Raw genomic sequence first — 20,211 nt, 5'->3', positions numbered from 1 at the left:
AAATCTGAAACAGTATTGATTATAGGCCATTCGTTCACAAATGTTTTGTTTGTTTATCACGTGGTATTTTCAATCAGGAGAAAGTTTCATATTCGCCAGTTTGTCATGAACTTAGCCTACTGCAGGCCGAGGTTCAAAGCTCTTTTTATTATACTGTCCGTTCCTGTTGTTCTGTCATTCACTTGTAACTGAATGACATTATAGTGGTGGATTTTTAGTCTTGATTAGTATGTGATAACAGAGTGGGGTTGTGTTTGGTTATTACACAAGAATGCGCCCCCCGCAGCTTTTGCCACAAAAACAGGCGGGAATGGGGTACCGATGGTCGTTCGCCCGGGCCTGTTTCTACATGTCCTCACGGGGAGACTGAAATTGTTAGACAGGCTGTAACTCGTCAATTAAAGTCGAATTAATCGAAGAGGTGTAGACAACATTGTGAAGACAATGATCACCATGTCTTATCTTTTGTTTTCGAAATTAAAAGACCGTTTATGATCAACGCACCTGGAGCACCTGTGGGTTTTCTCAGCATGGGTAGGGTAACAATACAATGTTCCTTGACATGGAACGCAGCGAAACAAATAACGGCTGTGATGAATTCTACATCTGAAAAAGAAAATGTTTACTTCACTAAAACGTGAAAATATGACACACAGAATTAGCTTGCTCATTTGTAGATAGAGATATGACCTATATTTGAGTAAAATACAGCAAATAACTGTGTACACCAAAGGTCGTGCTAAGTCCATTTATAGCACATTGTTTATTTGTTGCGAATTCGATTCGTTTAACGACGTCATAAATATACAGAAAACCACCTGTAGAACAATGAAAAACTCCAAGCTCGTGACATTGTTCCCAGTTAACCAAGTAATGTTGCAAGTGTGGCCTACTGAAACGTGTGAGTGTAAATGTGACGTCACACGCCTTTTCTCCTCGATCCGACGCCGTTAACGAATGGGCGTGCAGGATAGTGTCACGTGGTGTCATTTTTGGCTGTCAATCAGGCGAAGTGGCGCGAGATTGGGCGGTTGAAAGTAGGTCGTCCAAAGCATACAGGATTAGAACACAAGCTGTGACTGTGAGAGCCGAGACAGCGTGCTGAGCTTTGAACGGAGAGGGTGTATATATACATAGGAGCGTAGAATGTCATTTAACGAGAGCGTACAACTGATTTCTACCACACTACAAACATCACCGACGATGAAAAAGTCTAACGTATGTCGGTGCCTGTTCGGTCGTCCGGACCGGGGCACAGAAAGCAGTTTACGGGACCAACTGAAACGGGAAATGGACGAGGAACTGGGAGTGAAGAAAATAGAGTGGGGATTTGATTTCGAGATGGACAAGCCCTTGTGCAATGGCCCATACGAATGGACCGAGGTTTCAACCGAGGACGTACCGGCATACTACACACAGTCTTCTTACGTGTCGAGGAGTAAAGCCAGATCTGGTGGCCATCCTAGTGCTAGATTACGAAAGAATTTATTTTCCGAAACGGAGCCGGAGGATGCATCTTCCGTGTTGTCGTTTTCGTCCGCGAGGCTGCGAGGACATTTGGACTCTACACAGAGCTGCCTGAGTGACTCATCACTCTCCCCGGCTACATTGAACGATACACAGACGTCAAATACTGACCCTATTCAGAAGGATATAACCACACCGTGTGTCAAAAAACTCACAAATTTGGGAGTTTCGGACGATTTGAAAAAATCGGAATCTGTGTGCTCAACTGGATCTACGAGTAGCGGTAGCAACAGTACTTGTGGAGTAGAACTCTCAAAGCCTAAAGTACAGTCCTCTATGTTCGGTGAGTTGAAAATAATTAAGCTTAGGGCCTACATGAATTATAAGGAACGATTAATAGCGATCTATGGCTGTTGTAGAATGGGTACTTGTACTAAATTGTAGTAAATGTTTTAATTACTTCGAGTTTCAAGTGCTGCAATGTTGGGGGCCTTTCTGTCTAATGCATGGTGAGGTAAATATTTTAGTAAAGAAAACAGAATATAAAAACCCTAAGGCATCGTGTGAAAATTCGTCCATGTATAAGCCGTAATTAATCTAGTCTACATTACACAACGAATAGTACTTTCACCGTAAAATGTGTATGTATTCGTTGAAAGGATCGGCCATTTGTCTGCTGCTCGAAACAAAACAGTGAAGATTAGTTTATTTGCAGAGATGATGCTAAGCGGCATTCTAGATGTGATAAATTCACAGTGTGAGTCCGGCATTGAAACAATATTTGTCGTCAACAAAGCTCTGGACTAAAAATATATGTTTTTGACTCGGGGGGTATTTAGCCCCCGCCCTGAAGATGACGGTGATGTGGACTTAAAGATGGTTTATAATTTGACGGAGGCAGAAATCCGGGGGTTAATGTTTGGTCAAAGGCCGCCAGGGCGTCGCTCATGTACGGTCGTGCAGGGACTGGCGGACAAGACTCGCCGCCTTGATAGTAGGGCTTGCTGAGCCAGGTTTTCGTCCGACCTTTGTTTGAAAATTCCGCCTTGTCAGCGATCGAGACGAACATGTTCAGACATGTCCATTAGGTCAGGCGCGATCGAGTAACTTTCATTTCCCACCGAGGTGGTTTTAATACGGCCTATTTTCTTCTAAATTATCGATTACGGGCATTAAATACTACCCCATGTGAACACTTTCCAGTAATCAATACAAGAACCAAACATTGTTTTTGTGTTTGGCCGCGTCATTTATTACGTAAAAGCATGAAAGTGTAACAGATGGTCGCAGACATGTATATATAATTACTATTGTGTTGCTAATCCATACATTTTTTCTTCGTTATTTTATTTATAAGTAATCATTTTTTTTCCTAGATTGGGGCGTAATGAGTATTACTGGAGAGTGAACATACTTTTTCTCATTGGGTTGTTGTATTTTTCCTCATTGGCATTTGTGCAGTAAAAAAAAAATATCAATGAAATATGAACATACCTAATCAATAACTTTTTCTATTGGAATGTAGATTATTTGAGGGTACGAAAGCGAAAAGCAAGTCACTCCCCATCAAGCAGAATTTCAAAGAGTTTGCGTCGATTGTGGTAAGTATGCAATAAAAGCTCAAACCCTGTCCTTCCTAGTCATTACCCCCCCCACCCCCTCCCCCCTCCACTGTGTAATGACACAATAGGAATGATCACCTCAGCTGGTGGACTTATGCAAAACAATGGTATTTGATCAGTGTCAATTAGTTCTTTGATACTGTTGCTAAGTTGTTACTTGTGTAGTATTGTTTCATTGTTTTACTTTGATAGCCAGATGGCTCACGGCATTCTCTATCTGTACATGTACCTGTCATGGTATGAATGAAAACTACAAGCTGCCATATGCTCGGCACTCACAGGAATTTTGGGTAAATGGCCACTGGTAGTAGGAAAATTTGCTCTCCATACTGTAATACTTACTGGAAGGAATGCTAAAGTCGAAAATTTACACGTGTGTGGGAAGATGGTATATTTCTACCAGGCTGCTCGAATTTTATCTTTTTGATACCATCTGGTGAACCTGAATGGAGCGTTAGTAGGGAAAAATGGAACTCCCCCCCACTCCCCCATCTTACTCAAACACGCAGCACCATTAAAGGCTTATGTTAGATGAGGGAAAGCGGTTTCAACAGCTTGCAAATATCTTTTGCACCATTTTGTGCTGCTTTTTTTTGCCCCCTTTATTTGTATACTGTTGTGTGCACAGAGTTAGTTCCCCTTAACAAGCCTATAATTAGACTTGTTGGTTGACCTGTCTTCATTTGTTTCGATTTGTCAGGTAACAGGTTCTGTAAGATTTGTGTTGAAAAAGTAAATAAAAATATGAAATACGTTTTTATGCCTTGTCCCCCCCCCCTCAAAAAAAAAAGAACAAAAAAAAAAATTAGTGTTTCTTAACTGCAGTGGCCAAATGTGAAGATTTTGACATTTGGATGTGATGTGCAAGTTGGAAAGAAGTTGTAACCGGCAAGGTGGTTTGACTGCGCAAGCTTCCTACTGTCGAAGATTCTTGGCCTGCTGCCAAGAATTGTAGATTTCAATCGAATAGCACATGTGGTGGTTGTGTTGGTAATTGCGGTTGTATTGTAACCTCTGGCTGTGGTGTGGGCCACATTGTGTTCAGGAGCCTGTGGGGATATCCACCTAGGGAAAACCACATTGGGAAACTGTCAACTCTGACCTGTTCATCCTCCGTGGAAACATTGGGGCTCCGTTCTGATTGCAGAATTGAAAGCATGTCAGCCTAAGTAGAACCTTAGTCTATCTGGCAAAATGTCGCGAGCCCTGCAGAGACACAAAAACACACATCTGGTAAACACCTTGTTTTACACACGTATTCACTGTGCTGTAATGCTGCGCACTATGACGCTCTGCTATGGCACTCAGTCTAGATATATGTGTTTGATGTGTACAGCTCTTTTCAGTGTGTAACTTGAAGTTTGTCAAGGTCCTTGAGTGCACTAAAAAAAATCTGTTTGTGCCTCAAATCTATTTTTTTTTCTTTTATGTCCTTTTTGTTCTTGTTCATATGTGAATGATACAGTTTCTTAACATTTCGTCTAAAAAAGCTGGAAGCTATTTTTGGAGCTAATTTATTATGATTTAATGACACACACACAACAAGTTAAGAAAAAAAAATTCTTGATAAGACAAGATTTTGCACTTACGTACATGATTTTAGGCACAGCTTTAACTTAAAGAAGCTGAGAAGAAGAAAAAATTTCTTCTTAGAAAAAATAAGTGCAGTCAAATTATGACACTGCTACGTTTCATTGTTAGCTCCATTTCATTCTTTTACACAGAAAATTTTGTATCATGATTGCAAGGTATGGCATCCTTTATCACAGGTGTGAAAGGAAATCTATAGCCGATATTGACATGTTGATTGATTGGTAGAGGTTTGTGAGTCTCAGAGCAACGTGTTACCACTCTCGGGACAAAAGCATCTGTGACATGTGTATCGTGTGCTGTGCAAACACCCCAGGTCCTTGTACATGTATATAGTGTCACCACTCTTTGCACTGATGCCTGTGTATTGTCAGAATGGCAGTAGCATTAGTAGTTTTTGTTTTTTGGATTACTTCTTTATATCTTTTTTTTTTGATTACTGCTTACAATCATGTTAATGAAGGGCGGATATAAATCTTAGCAGATTATCTCAGAATGAATTAAAGATTTGAAATTGAAAAATGCTGGCTGTTTCTTTGTCGCTGAGTTTTGGCTGAGTCGTTCGCAGTTGCAAACAGTGATGGTGAAAATACAACTGCAAATGTGCAGGTGCTGACCACAGCTGCACAGTCAAGGCTTTAGAGATTAACAAGGACAAAGAGAAAGTCAATCCCAAGCATCCAAACTAACCAAAGAAGGAACTAGTTATTTGTGAATTCAAGCGACCATTGTTGCTCTACATTTGAGTGGTAATTTTCTCTGTGGTGCTAAGCAATCCTTCAGCTGACATTTGTATAAATCTGATTTTGGTCTTCTTCTGTATCTGAACTAGGTATTGTGTTTTTCTTCTCCCTTCTAAATTTTTCACCTTCTGCTATGTTTAGTTTCTAATTTTTCAACTGAGTGAGAGTTGATGTGTCTCTGTGGAGGATATGCCTTTTGAGTCTGAATTCAAACAGATACATTGTCTTTCTATTCCTTGGGTTAGCCTTCTTTTCCTGTCTGGTAATAGCCTGACCTACATTTAACTGTGAACTAAATCAGCTGATGGTGAACATGGATGTTTGTACAGGCTAAGGGTCTGTGAATGAAGACTGGTGGCATATTGCCTATATTTTAGGGCTGGTGTTTGGCAGGGTGCCACCTTTGTCTTCCTACTGTTTAGTAAACATGGCAGATTCGGAGGGCAGATTTAACATTTAGTTTTCTGTTATATTACTCTCCCTAGTGGAGAGTTTACAGTTAGCATTTGGACCAGTGTCTCAATTGAAAAAATAGCACACATTTAATTCAATGTTGAGATAATAATATTAAAGGATGGTTTAAGTATTGAAAACTTAGAATCATATGAAATTCCTCAACATTAATAATGTAGTTTTTGTTTTAAATATGTACCTCAAAAAATGCTAAGTATAAATGTGACAAAATGTTAAATTTTTTTTTGAAGTCCTAAAACGTCCAAAGAAACTTGTAAATCAAAATATTTTGAAAGCAATTCCTTATGTCTAACAAAGAAATGTGGGGCTTGCTTTTCTGAACCTTTACTTTACATTTTTTTTCTTCATTTTTGAGTCATTTATATTCATTTTATCTTTATGAGATTTTAACTTGGAGAGTACGATTTTTTTTTCTTTTTTACTTTCTGCCTCACAAATCCTGGTTTAAAAAAAAAAATGCCTTGAGCTTCAACAAAAGAACCCAGTTTGGGAGCACGACCATTTGTTATTTTGCTTTGTTTGAGAGCTGTCAGATTCCATTATTTAACTTTCATCCATGTGGCCTTGTTTATGCCAACAGCCTGAGTTTGGCCTCTAACATTCCGGGTAATACCTACAGTTATTACAATCGGCCTACCGGAGGGAATCTGTTGCCAGGTTACCGTTTACCGTCAGAACATCTCGCTATTTTTCTTTCTCACAACGCCGCTAATTTGTAAATATTTTTAAAGAGCGGAGATGGGGAGTTAGCAACCTTTTGTAAACGGGGTGACTGGAGTGAAACGAGTTAAACAAGCACTGCCAAGCAACAAGGGAAAGCAAAAAAATAGAAAGAAAGATGTATTCTTTTTACTGTAGCAACACGATAAGGCTAAACTGTTTCACTTGTGTGAATTTGAGCTAAATCCCTGCTCACTGGTTTCACATGATTTTATTTAACTGGGCCATTGCAGGTACATTTGTGACTACTTGGAGCTCATGTGATATATCTGGTGCCTTGGCTATAACATCTTGTCTTCGAATGAAATTTTATTGTATCTTAATTTAGAAAGAGTACATTTAGTTCAAATACAATAGTGAAGTTATGACTTGCAAAGATCTACAAATTCAAAATAAATTCGGGATCTTTAAATCAACTTTTTGATGTCCTGCAGCATTTGTGGATCATTGAGTGTCTGTGTACATGCCAGTGCATAGATCTGCATGGCTGTGTATGTTGCTGTCAGGTTGTTTGATGGATTGACATTAAAGACTGACAGCCATGGCGTCATTGATCAGCACAGGTAACATGTACATAGCAGGAGGAGGGATGCCATGATATTACACAATAGCACTGGCAATAGATTTTAGATGTTAATTTTATCACTTCCATTTTTACTGTAGCAGGCACATGCTCACATTAAGTTGCCAATGTGCATTTCGCTTCTCTCTGTCAGTAGGAAAACTGCAGGTGGCTTTGTTCTGTTCAGGCTGGGTAATAAGTAGCAGTTGCTATTTACATGGAGGCTTGTTTTGGAGACTAGCCGGTGTGAGGTTTCTCTATGTACCAGTAGTAAATATGCAGGGGACTTGGCAATCATGTCAGACTTTGATTTGATACTTGCCATTAAAAGTACACCGGGCGTCCAATGATAGTTTAATAATATTCATCAGGGTCACCACTTGTTCTGGCCTAAGAGTCGGGTCAGCTGGCAAAGTAACAAAATGCAGAAGGACATATATCAATGTTGTACTAACGCATGAACTGGGACTTGAGCACACACTAGGGTTCAAACAACATGAGGCTTTCAGAGGAGGACATTGTAATTTGTAATGCAGTGACGTGCAGTCTTTTTGAAGGCAAGTTTCCAGAAATAAACATTTATATAAATACCATTATAAAATTACTGTAAGATGTGTTTGTATGTACGCTTTTATGTACATGTAGATGTATAAAGTGCGGAACAGTGCAGTTGGAATTAGGTTGTTGTAGTAAGGCCGTGTTTTGTGGCTGAATGTGTTGGTTAAGAGAGAGACAGAAAAAAAAAAAATAGGCCTTGTGGCTATTTTCCTGTGGCATGTCAAACAATAACAACAAAAGGACAAAGAATTTCCATGCACACAGCGAACTGTACTGTTTGCGTGAAACTCTTTAATTATTTCTTAATTTGAGGGGTTTCTTTGTGGTGCTGTGGATCGAGGCTGGTGATTAGAATGCCTGGATGCAATCGGAAGGCTTGTAAGGACAAAGATCATGGGGCACACACAGCTCTGCGGACAAAGTAGTGCAGTTAGTAAGTTAATTGTAGCCCACACCAACTAAGGCACGGTCTAGATTAGCTTAGGGGCTGGTTGTCCTAGCCTAAGCTTCAAATGTTAGATTTGCTTGGAATGTTTACTGATGTGCTCTTGAGTTAGGGGTAGAGATGGGGCAAAGAAAAGGGGGTGGGGGGTTTTGGAGAAGAGTTGTAGTAGTTGTGAAGGAAGGTCCCACTTCACTCCAGGCCTGGCAGTGATTGACAGTCCCTGACCTAAGTAGGGGACAGTTCCTAAGAGGCCATCTGAAATCAGTATTTCTTGACACCTCGCTCTCAAGAACTTTGCTTATGGCTTGCCAGGGGGCAATCTTCCAAGATTCAATGGGATGGAGATTAATTTAATGGTAGTGTTTTCTAATCCAGTGAATCCCCATGTTAAGTGTGAGCTGATAGCAATGTTAGTTTACCGACAAATTTGTGAAACACATTTTTATATAAATCTATGATGGAGTTTTCACCTTTCATTTTCATTAGTCAACTTTTTTTTTCATGTGGTTACAGTGTCACTTTTTACTGGCTAACTTTTTGACTCCTTTAATTTAGCCTACCAGATGTAAAGAAGCTGGGATAATTAAGAACATGTGTAAAACAGATAGATACATCAGTAGAGCCAGCAGCTGGTCTCAGAACCTTAATGTCTGAAATGGACACATGTATTTGAACCTTATACCAATGATAAAGGGCTTCAAGCATTCTTTTCTCCTGAAGGTTTAGTCAGGGAAGACTGGGCATTCTGAATTTACTTCAGGGGAAGCACTGGTCTGGAATGACCCAGGGGACAGCCCCCCTCCCCCCTTCCCCCTCCCCGCTCTGCACAGCAGTGCAGGGCTAGGGTAGCCCCTGTCATTTGTTGATGCTGGCATGTGACATGTTAGAGAGGGGTGAAGGATCACTTCCAACTGAGGTGTTAGTGGAACAGTCTCCCACCCCCTAAGGGCAGTGCAGTAAGAGAAAGGGGTTGGGGTGAACACAGATAACCATCTTTCAACTTATCTGCTCTGGGGTGTGCACATGCCCATATGTTGATTGCCTGTGCTTAAGGTGTGAAAATCAGTTTTTGTGCAATTGTGAATATTTTAATTGTGGTGTAAACCAGCTGAGCCTGCATGTTTTGTACTTGTATGTGTGGATGAATAATAACATATGCTTATCTGGATTAGTAAGCTTTGCCCGTTTGTGCCTTGGGGTGGGCACCACCGGGGATGCCTGCCATCCTGTCTCTTGTCAGCTGGTGTACAAATCTGCTACACTGGCCCATGGAGCCACTAATTGGGTTGACATCAGAAATGACACTTGTAGAAAGCACTCGAAACTTTGGCCAGGCAGCAAAGTACATGAACAGCCCCAAAAATTAAGAAGAAATCAGAAATTAATACTATTTCGACATCTTTAACCTGGAATTTGTCCATTCATCTCAGCATATAGCGTTAGTATAATTTCATTGACATCGTTGAAACAACATGCACTGTATGTGCAGCTACATACTCACACTCCCAATGCCCTTTTTTATTGAGAGCTTTTTTTTTTATATAAGTTTTGTATTTGTGTAAGTTACAGGTAATGATAGTGATGTGGTTTTATGTACCATGGCAAGCCCTGTTTTAGAATGCCAAGACATAAATAATATATTAGAAACTCCAATCAGTACAATTCCATTAGCCATGTGCCTCTCTTCCTGCAATGCATTTATAGAGGGGGCTTCACACTCGCGAACTAAAGCACTCCCCATCTGTTTGGCGGATAAGTGGATCCGTTTCATGATATACTTAAGTGACATCTGTCAGTGCACTGTTTTTACCGGTGCAGATGCCTGGGTTGGCCAAATTGTGGAGATAAACACATAGCTTGGAGTCAGTTTTGTACGTACATGTAACCTTTGCTTCCAGCATGTAGGTGTGTGTATCTATGCCTCAATGTATTACAGTATTACACAATGACTTGTTGCACTGCATATGTAGCCTTGCTGTTTGTTTAACTGTAACACCTTTCTCATACCTAATTAATTCCATGCAGATGTAAATATCCAAACACTGCAGAATTTACATAGATATACATATATATGTATGTAAATGTGAGAGAGTTCCATGTAGCTTGTGTTTTCAAATATATATGTTCTGAATTGGGTTGATGTTTTAATTTTAAAGACCTATAAACTTAGTCTTGGCTTAACCACAAATCTAACAGATAATTACTAGTCTGTATTGAGCATGGGGGTGGGGGGGTGGAAGTGGACCTGCTCACTTTAATCTGCAGCTTTGTAAGGGGGTGGGGGGGGGGGGGGGGTTGTCCATTCTAATGTGACAATGGGGACATGCTATCTTTCTTACCCACTCCTCCCCCCTTTTTCACTGGATGGTCAGCCTCCCTGTATAACCCCTGGATAACTTTGCTGATTTCACCCTATTTGCATAAAGCATATAGCAACCCTGGGAATGGGAGTTTGGAGGCCAGTGTGTGGCTGCATGAAGTCAGGTGACCTGGAGCTATTTTAGGCCCTAGTAGATGGATCAGTTGTGAAGGGGCAGAAGCTGTGGAGTAAAGTTTTTCTGTAACTTGGCTTTAGGGGCTGAGGTACATGTAGCTAGTCCTTGTAACCAACCTGGTGTTAGTGCATGCTAACTGCCCACAGTTTGTGTCCGCTGTACTTGTGCATATATTAGGTAGACAGTTTCACACAGGTTTATCACATACCCCATTGTTCGTGTAGAATTTTTAAAGTAGCGTACTGGGAGTTTGTTACAAGAAATAAAGCTACAAGGAATAAAATGAACACTAGTGAGAAGGAAAGCGCAAAAGCAATGATTTTGGTGATGTGGTTAATACTAAAAATGTACGAGTGAAATTTGTGAGGAATTTGTACATATATTGATATATATATATATAATATATATATATATAAATATAACAAACTCGCAGTATGCTATATATATATATATATAGAGAAAGGTAGCAGCAAGTCAGTGGATATTTGTGTTGGAATATGGTTTGTATGTAATTGAATGTAAATCCTTACATCACAAAAGTGAAATGAAGCATTGTGTATAATGACACTATGTACATCCGTAACTGCAGCGCTGAGGTTTTGGTTAATATTGTAACCTGGGACCACAAAGTGAATATAAACATCAGCTTAAAGATTTAAATTTCACCAACACTACTACACATCTGTGAAGCTCATTGTGTACACATAAATGTACACGATGTGGGCTGATTGGACAAAGTGTACAACCTTTTGTGTCTGCAGGCAGGCGAGACTGACCACAGGCAATATTTTCACAGAAGGTCATTGTCCAGTGGGCAGACAAGCTCCAGCTGTTTGCTGACCACTGCTCATGGCCTGACAGGGAAGTTCACAACTGTTGTTCCCCTGGGTCACATTTGCAGGCTGCCAGTGGGCAAGACAAAGCAAATTTATTTCCCAAGTGAAATCGAATATGTGTAAATTGTACGACAAGAGAAAACATATAAGAGAAGTACACTTATTCCCACGAAGATCCTTTAATATGTGTTTGAATTTCAACAAGGAGATGTGATAGTTTTGATTAAAAAAAAAAAAATACAGCAACAGAGTTTGGCTGTTGTTAATGTTGTATATGGCGTTTGTAAAAAGTATTTGAAAAAGAGATTTGATACATGTATGTGACTGGTATTTGACATGCCATGGCCATTGTGAGATGGCATTGATTTCAATCTATATTGAATGGTGACATGTGATAAATAGATGGATGTGCACTAATGATGTAGTACATTTCATTGGCATTATTCAAATGGAGGGGTGCAACCCCTGGATTCATTAGTTCCAGTGGACTGGCTTTATCTGCAGTGGGAGGGGTGACAGGGATGGTTCTTGTGTAGAAGAAGGGTTAGGGTAGTCAGCTATAACTTGTGGGTGGGGGGTGAAGATATGGGGTAGGATAGCGGCATTTTCCTATCTTTATTTCCTAGTCTCCCAGGACCCTTGTCTTCTGTCACCTCCATGTTTCATTCATGCTGGAGAACTCCTGAGTGGCCTCATTCCAAACCATCAATGGCTAGCAAGACAATGTGGGCATTTTACTCTCCACAAAAAACTAGGTACAATTGCTCTTTGAAACTTCAAACAGCCCTTTCATGATGGGCCCTCTTGTGCCCCTGTGAAGTTGTGACGAAGAGAAAGTGGTTGCATTACTCTCCTTCACCCCACCCCCTGCCCACTGCCCCCTGTCCCAAATTGCTCATTCTCGCCTCATAAAGCCAATGATAAGCTTCTCCTCACATGTTACACCTTAGCAGAGCGTTTCTAAGGATCACACAGTTTAAACACTATACCCAGTGAGTCATGCATCAAGCACTTCCGTAGATTTCTCCACAGTTGCCCTTAAACTGACTGTACATCCCATTTGGGATTTGTCTTTATCTACACGTACTACAATCTTGCCTTAACATAGTTACGCAGAAATTCATTTATACCCATGCAGTGTACGTGTAAAGCTAATAGAAACTGTCAAAATTCATTTACATTTATTGCCATGCAATGTACACCTGAAGTAAATTGAAAACTGATTTGTTTGATATTCAAGTTGCTTAGTACCTTTTTATATTCTCTAACATATGGTAAATGTCAAAGAAGAAATGCTGCATACAGCTTGTGGTCATGCGGTTGTAAAAATATTGTAATTTAGTATTTTTGTGAAGCGTCTAGTACATAGCATTTGTCTTTCTAGATTATTTCCAGAGTATTTAAGATTTACATGTAAGTTGCCTTGAAAAGAGGGTCAGACATCATGTCTGGTTTCATATTTGTATTTGATGCGGTTCAAAACCCAATGACTTACACCACTGTTCCTCTTTTGTCTTTGCAGATTTCACCCGCTGAGTGTGGAATGCTGTGATGCGCACATGTGCACAGACTGCAGGACTGTCGCTTGTGCCTGGTGCAAACTATGCAGACTGCTCCTAGTGCTGCTGTGCAACTCACCCCAAGTGCTGTGTATAGGGATGTGAAAAAAAGACTTGTACTTGATTAAAAGGAAATGTACACACCCCTCCCTAGACCCTAGGGCTTGTACAGGACTCTGTCGGAGCCAAAGGCTCTCCAAGTTTAATTTAACTCGTATTTAAAGTACATAACGTTGTTTTATGTAGTCCTGGTTTGTGAAACTGTTAGGTGCATATGTTTGAGAGGCTGAGAATGCGTAGCAGCGCTTTACCATCGACTTTATTTGACCTGGCATTTTTTTTTTTTTTTTTTTTTTTCCTTCAGGACGGGACATAGCCCCGATAATCGATCTCAAAACAGTCTGCTTTCTTTTGGAAAGCAGAAATCAACTTTGTGGTGTTGAATGCAAGAGAAACTGTTTCCGTTTTATTTAGGTCCATGTCTAGTTGTAATATAATGAACATTACCGTGTTATAAGTAGCCGTACAGATATTCATTTTTGTTATGAACATGTATACGTATTCTATTTTCATCGCATTGTAAATGCTTATTTATCATTGCAACTATTCACTTTGGTTTTGTTTGCCATGCTGATGTAACAGTAACCGTTTATTCACGGCTATTCCATCATTGGCTAATCCTTTTCAAGAGTTGTTTTCATTGGTTGTGAATAATAGTTATAAAGGCAAACAATTATTCATCCGTTTCATTGGTCCGTAGTTGTTTTTAAAAAGGAATTACGAAGGGTATACATGCTGTGTAATGTACAAGAGTGTGGGTGTATTAGAGGATAGAGTTGTCTCTCTTGTTACGTTCCACCTACCTTCCTTCCTAGTCTGTATTCTTCAGCTGTCGATCTTCTTTGTTTTTTGGATTTTTTTTGCAAATATTGTTGAAGTTTTTTTTTTTTTGCGAAAGATTGATTTGTTGCTTTGTATCATTTATCTGTGTATGCATGATTGTGTATGCTTATAATATAGGATATCATATCCCCACATCAAGGCATAAAATCACCTGTGCTTTGGTACAAGTCAGTGTGACATTTGATTGGATGGGCTATATATTTTAGCACTTAATTTTTATCCAATCAAAGCCATCTAGATTCAGCTTTAAAGAGAATATAAAGACCTGAGAGAAAAGAACATCACTACAGAGCCATTTTATACCACCTCTAAATAAATGTCCACAGCATGTGCAATTATCATAAAATATACTTGAGATACTTGTTGTCATTTAAATATCATATCTTTGTTTAAATTTTCATTTGATCTCATTAAGTTTTGCTGTAGACTAGACTGACAATAACTGGATTGTACTGGCACTGAATTATATTGTTGGATGTAACCGAGAAATATTGTTGCGAGAATGAACCAAATAATAACGAAAGCTGTCTCTCCCTCCTCCTCTCTGTCTTTTTTTTTTTTTTTTTTTAGAAATCCACAATATTTTACACTCTGCAGAATGTGCACCATTAACAGCCTAACCCAATCAAAACTGATCTCTTTAACATGCATGTACTCTTTTGAGAAGGGAGAGGAACAAATTGAAAGCTGGCAGTTTTAAGCATTTTTTTTTAAGCAATAAAACTGTGTTAACATTCAGGAAAACTTAATTTTACGTGAAACATTTCGTGTCCAGCAGTTGTTGCATGTCCGCTTCAGCCTTGCAGACAGATTTTTGGCGTTGTGAACCTGTTTTGATTGTTATTTTTAACAATTTAGGAATACTCTATACCATCTACATGTATGTGTTTTCTGTGTTATATATGTAAGATACTGCTAGACACTAATGTACATAGCTTCAGTAGTCCATTTCGTTTTGCTTGATCTTAAACCGTATGTTTACACAGCTGCCTGTGTTTGATTTCATGTGTCCAGTGTATCACATTTAATTTGCATAATGATTCACCTGTTGGTTTGTTTTGGATTTTTTTGATTTGGTGAAAATGTGTTGCGCATTATTTATGCGTGATTTTAAGTCTTGTCGAAAATCTGTTTTTATTAAGATCTGTCTTCAGATCTAGCCTCCAACATTGACTTTCTTATGAGAACTAATGCATGCAAGAATGCATATGTCTACACATAACTGCAGTTGTTGTGACGCCTTCATGCGGATGTCAGCGTATAACTGTATATATTTTTTTAATATATCACAATCAAGGGGTGCAACTGTCACATATAATTATGTGTCAGCAGTTCGATTTTTAATGGGTACTTTAGAACCGGAAATTTTCTGTGCCATTCTATGGCAAAGAAGTTGTCACTTCATATCCATTTCCAGAATTGTCAAACTTCGATGACCATGCCATTCACGTTTTGTAAACAATGAATATTGAGTCTGTAGCTAAAAGTCTCACTGTGTGAGGACTCGTTGGCTACACGTTTCAAAACTGTGGTATATAAAGTAGATAAATAATAAGAGAAAGTATTCAAATTGCCTACATACGTGTTCCCGTTTTTGTCGTTGAATTCATATTTATAAAAAATGAAACACTGATGGTATTTATTTATTTGATTTGATTTGATTTGAGTTTACGCCATACTCAAGAATATTTCAGTTATAGGACAAAGGCCGGCATTATGGTGGGAGAAAAACCGGGGAGAGTCTGGGGAAACCCATGACCTTCCGCAGGTTGCTGAAAGACCTTTGTCAGTACGGCCCTATAACTTCATAATTGTCTGGTAAAATGTCGATGTCAGCAAATATCAAATTTTCAAACTGGGTAATGTGTTATTTCAACTGGCATGTAGTTACGGTCGACCAGATTATGCCCAGACTGCTGACGGATCTTTCCACATACGCCCAGAGAGGAGCCTGAGCTGGACTTGAACTCACAGGGACTGCATTCATGAGAGCGGGGATTTGAGTTTGAATTTTTACAAAAATTGCTTTGTGGATTCACTCAGTAGAATGACAGCAGCCAAAAATTACTTCAGACACAGAAGTTGCTGAAAGCTGTCATCATGCACACAAAATACTAGCATTTGACTTCTCCCATTAGCATTCCTGTTCGATTGCCCTGCATGGGTTGTCAACAATGTCGTGAAGAAAGTAAAGTTTTCATACGTCCCGTATACTGCTCACTGGCACAGTCACCTGTAGCGTTGATCTTGCTGCATTTGATCAACCTGTAATCTATAAGGTTGCAAGATCGAATCCAGTTCTTACTGGCTTGGCTACGGGTTTTTCAAAGTACTTGTGTGGAGAAGAAGGGTAGCTTATTCCGGTCATTCAGGTTGCCTTCACATATAAACCTTATTTGGGTTATTTCAGGTTGCCTTCACATATAAACCTTATTTGGGTTATTCAGGTTGCCTTCACATATAAACCTTATTTGGGTTATTCAGGTTGCCTTCACATATAAACCTTATTTGGGTTATTCAGGTTGCCTTCACATATAAACCTTACTTAGGTTATTCAGGTTGCCTTCACATATAAACCTTACTTAGGTTATTCAGGTTGCCTTCACATATAAACCTTATTTAGGTTATTCAGGTTGCCCTTCACATATAAACCTTATTTGGGTTATTCAGGTTGCGTTCACATATAAACCTTATTTGGGTTATTCAGGATGCCTTCACATATAAAGATTATTCGGTCATTTAAGAGAAAAATTCATGAGTACGACGGCGTTTAGCGCCAATCCATATAAATGCATGTCAGAGGCTGTTTATATGGAAAGTGGAATCCGATCCTACTTAATTTGAGGTATCTTAAAACTGGATTACTCCTGTTGTTTTTCGTCGAGAGGACTGCTGTGAGCATTTTGCATGTGATGTTTGAAACAATGGCGGCTCCTTCCCGAGTAATGTCTTTAAAATTTCACGTATTTCCCATTCTACGTGGCCATTTTGTTCCCGGAGTAAAGGACTACCCATGAAGAGTTACGTCACATGCGCTGAATAATTTCGGATTTAAATCGTAAGATGTTGGTTTTCATTGGTGGGATCCGAAAGTAAACACAGATTATCCAATGAAAATGACCTCTCGGTGTTTAGTTATTATCCACTGATGTAATGAAATTTATGAAGATGAGGCCTACCAATGGAAACAAATCTTTTGCATGACCTGTACACGAACTGGTGTTAATTCTTAAGCTCCTATCACCAAAAATGTGTGATCCAAGATGGTCACTGAAATTGGAAACAATGGTAATCAGGTGTGTTCTGTGGTAAGGCGGACTGAAAAATCAAGGACCATTGTCAGCGACATAACTGTATATAAAACTGAGTGATGCTGTCAAGAGTGAGAAAATACTAATGCCCTGTAAAGTATTTTACTGATCGATTGATCGATCAATCAGTGTATTAGTTTACGTAATGATTTTAGGGGCGTTCGATTCTGAGTGAATATGTAATAATATATGTACTAAATTGGATGGGAATGATGCCAGTTTCTGTTCACCCTTACTTCAAATGGGTGCTGAGAAATGTGGACACAACGGTCAGTGATTCGGAGAAGTGAATAGTTCTGGCCTCTGCTCAAGTAAGTCTTCAGGACTTACTGAAATCGACATCCTGTGGTTGATAACCTCTCTCTGTGCTTTGTTTCAAGGGACCGACACAGCCAATAGTTAAAGCCGGTCACGTACAACGAGAGGGTCGAGTGACAAACGATGTGGTTTCGCTGTAAGACGTCCTCTTCGGAAATTGAAGAGGCCTTCTAAGATAACACAGCTGTCCAGCGTGAGGAAGGGGAGGAGGTGATCGGGGACAAGCCTATCGTGTTCGGATGGTCCACCCTATGTCCTCTCTGGGGGAAAAACCAGAAGCGGTCAAAGAGCAGAGGTCCAGGCGACTTTGATCTGGGATCTCGTTTTCTCGACCGTTGACACCGGCCGTAAACACGTGCGAGAATCACGACGTGGCCTCTGATAAGAACATCTATGTCGATTACCATCGTTAGTAGCCACGTGGCCGACGTTCAGATCGCGGGAGCCGTGCAAGTAAAATATACAACCATATCGCTTACAAATGAACTCATTGTGATAAATATTTGGACTCGTTACTAGGGTAAACTTATAAATCAAGAATTTCGACAGGGAATTTAGAATATTTTGACCCAGAGTGACATTGTATAATCTGTTTCTTTTGACAATTAGATAATTTAAACACTTCCTATAATTCTCTCAATTCCTCAAAGCGATTTCAAAATTTTAAAAAGGAGAAATACAATTTTAGAGGTTATTTTCAGCTGACCGTGAGTACTTTGTCAGAAGATTTTCCCCGCACGAAATACTGTAGTACTCAATTCTATCGAAAAACATGTTTTATTTATTGGTAATTTGTCTTATATTTTTCATAATGTGAAGAGTAAAACACTATATCGGCAATTGTCAGAAAACTGGAGTTCATTTTATTGTTGTGTCAATTCATTATATCAGATTTTACTTATATGCATGGATGTGTGGATAACCATGCCGAAATGACGCCTTTGAAACACAATCGAAACATCACTATATTGTTGTTGGCAAACGAAAGGCTGTATAATACCATCCAAATGTATGTAGTACCGCAATATGTCTAAGCACAAAACCATATAACAAAGCAATAACTATGGTCAAACCCCCAGACGTGTTTTTCTTATTGTTCATTCACATTGAGATACAACTGTGTGGACAACCCCGATGTTTATCTTGCACGCATGCGTGGTTTATGTCTACCAATGAGCATAGTTGTTATAGGATTTGATACCAAACATATGTTACAAACATACCCTGAATATCTGAAGGGGGAAAATTTGACTATGTAGTACTTGCCAAGCCTTCGGGGGAATTACAGTGAAGTGTTTCTCAGCGATCGGTGTTGATGTTATCTCACTCTTTTTCTTGTCTGTCTCCCTTTAGCCCTCTAGCCATAGCTGCGGTTCTGTGATTGCCCTCGAGTTGACCGTTTTTGTCCTCTGCGTGACACGGGTATAAGTATATAATAAAAGACAGAATAAGTACTCGGGAACATAGTTAAATTCCCATTGAAGAATTCTGATTGAGTATATGTTAGCATAGACAGCTGCATTGATATATGTATCACAGGGAGAGCCATAGGTGCATTTCGGTGTAAATAGCCCATGGAGGTGACAGCACGTCTGAAACGTACAGGCATTCAACAAGTGCTCCGCGATACCTAATAAAATACGTCAACACCGCGGGTCTTTGTTAGCTGTTAAATCGACACCATTTGTCACGCTTTGAAATTTACAAGTGCACACAACTTTTTTTTGTCACGTGGAAGTGGTTAGGGGGACACTTTGACACGCGACTCCCCACAAACGGACAAACATACGTTCTTAACAGAAAGTTTGCTTGTTTTGTTTTTATTTATTTAGAGAAACTTGCGGTCATTTTGGTCGCGTGTTTGTGTACTTTGGTAGGAACTGATGGTCTATAAACATGTCTATATATAGGTATTCCGCCGAAATGTTCTACCGAATATGCAGCTTTTGTCACATACGCCTTTCCCAGCTATATTTCTGGAAGAAAGAGAGAGAAAAAAAGGCATTTTTAAAATACTTAATTATATAGTCACCCGGAAAGAATTAGATAAACATCATATATATGATGTGTATATACCGTAGCATGAATTGCCTGTTTTTGTATTTCAGGCCTAAGCCATTTCTTCAGCGCTCCCACCCTTCAATTCCACTCATTTGACTGCAAGCCAGTCAAATTGGAACCTCGTTGGCTCAGTGGTTTCATGTGTCTTCAGATAGAGTGAGGGAGTGCTTGTGGTTTAACGTCGTACTTAACAATTTTTCAGTCATATGACGACGATCTTCAGATCAAGGATACATATATATATACTGTATACATGTATTCAGAAGTTTAGTGAATTACAATCGTTACAGTTTAAAATCAACTGCAGATGGGAAAGCGGCAATCGGCTCAATGTTACGATACGCGACTCCCGAAGCCCATGTGGTACGGGTTCAATTCAGACACTCGCTAAAAAAATTGGCAAGATTGAACCGCTCTTGATGTTCTTACGGCTTAGGTGGCGAGAAACCGTTGTTTGCTTTCGTGGTTCATTTTTACTGTTTTACATTATTTCGGTTAATTTGTTGCCGACGATTGCGTTTCTTCTACCAATATGCATACATGGTGT

General features: G+C 39.5%; 1 protein-coding gene across 1 annotated transcript; it reads left to right on the top strand.

Annotated features, from left to right (window-relative positions):
- Positions 1–1,075: 1,075 nt before the first annotated feature.
- On the top strand, positions 1,076–14,518 carry LOC135472759 (uncharacterized). Its single transcript, XM_064752428.1, has 3 exons — positions 1,076–1,810; positions 2,993–3,068; positions 13,035–14,518. Coding segments are annotated over exons 1-3 (741 nt in total). The 5' UTR covers positions 1,076–1,146; the 3' UTR covers positions 13,036–14,518.
- The last annotated feature ends 5,693 nt before the right edge of the window (positions 14,519–20,211 follow it).

The sequence above is a fragment of the Liolophura sinensis genome, chromosome 1 (assembly GCF_032854445.1).
Source record: "Liolophura sinensis isolate JHLJ2023 chromosome 1, CUHK_Ljap_v2, whole genome shotgun sequence".
NCBI lineage: Eukaryota > Metazoa > Mollusca > Polyplacophora > Chitonida > Chitonidae > Liolophura > Liolophura sinensis.
This window is presented reverse-complemented; position numbering and strand designations above follow the sequence as displayed.

Excerpts from the sequence above, each read along its gene's own strand:
- LOC135472759 (XM_064752428.1), top strand. The coding sequence starts at position 1,147 with ATGTCATTTAACGAGAGCGTACAACTGATTTCTACCACACTACAAACA. Across the intron at positions 1,811-2,992 it reads AGTACAGTCCTCTATGTTCG|ATTATTTGAGGGTACGAAAG; the intron begins GTGAGTTGAAAA and ends ATTGGAATGTAG.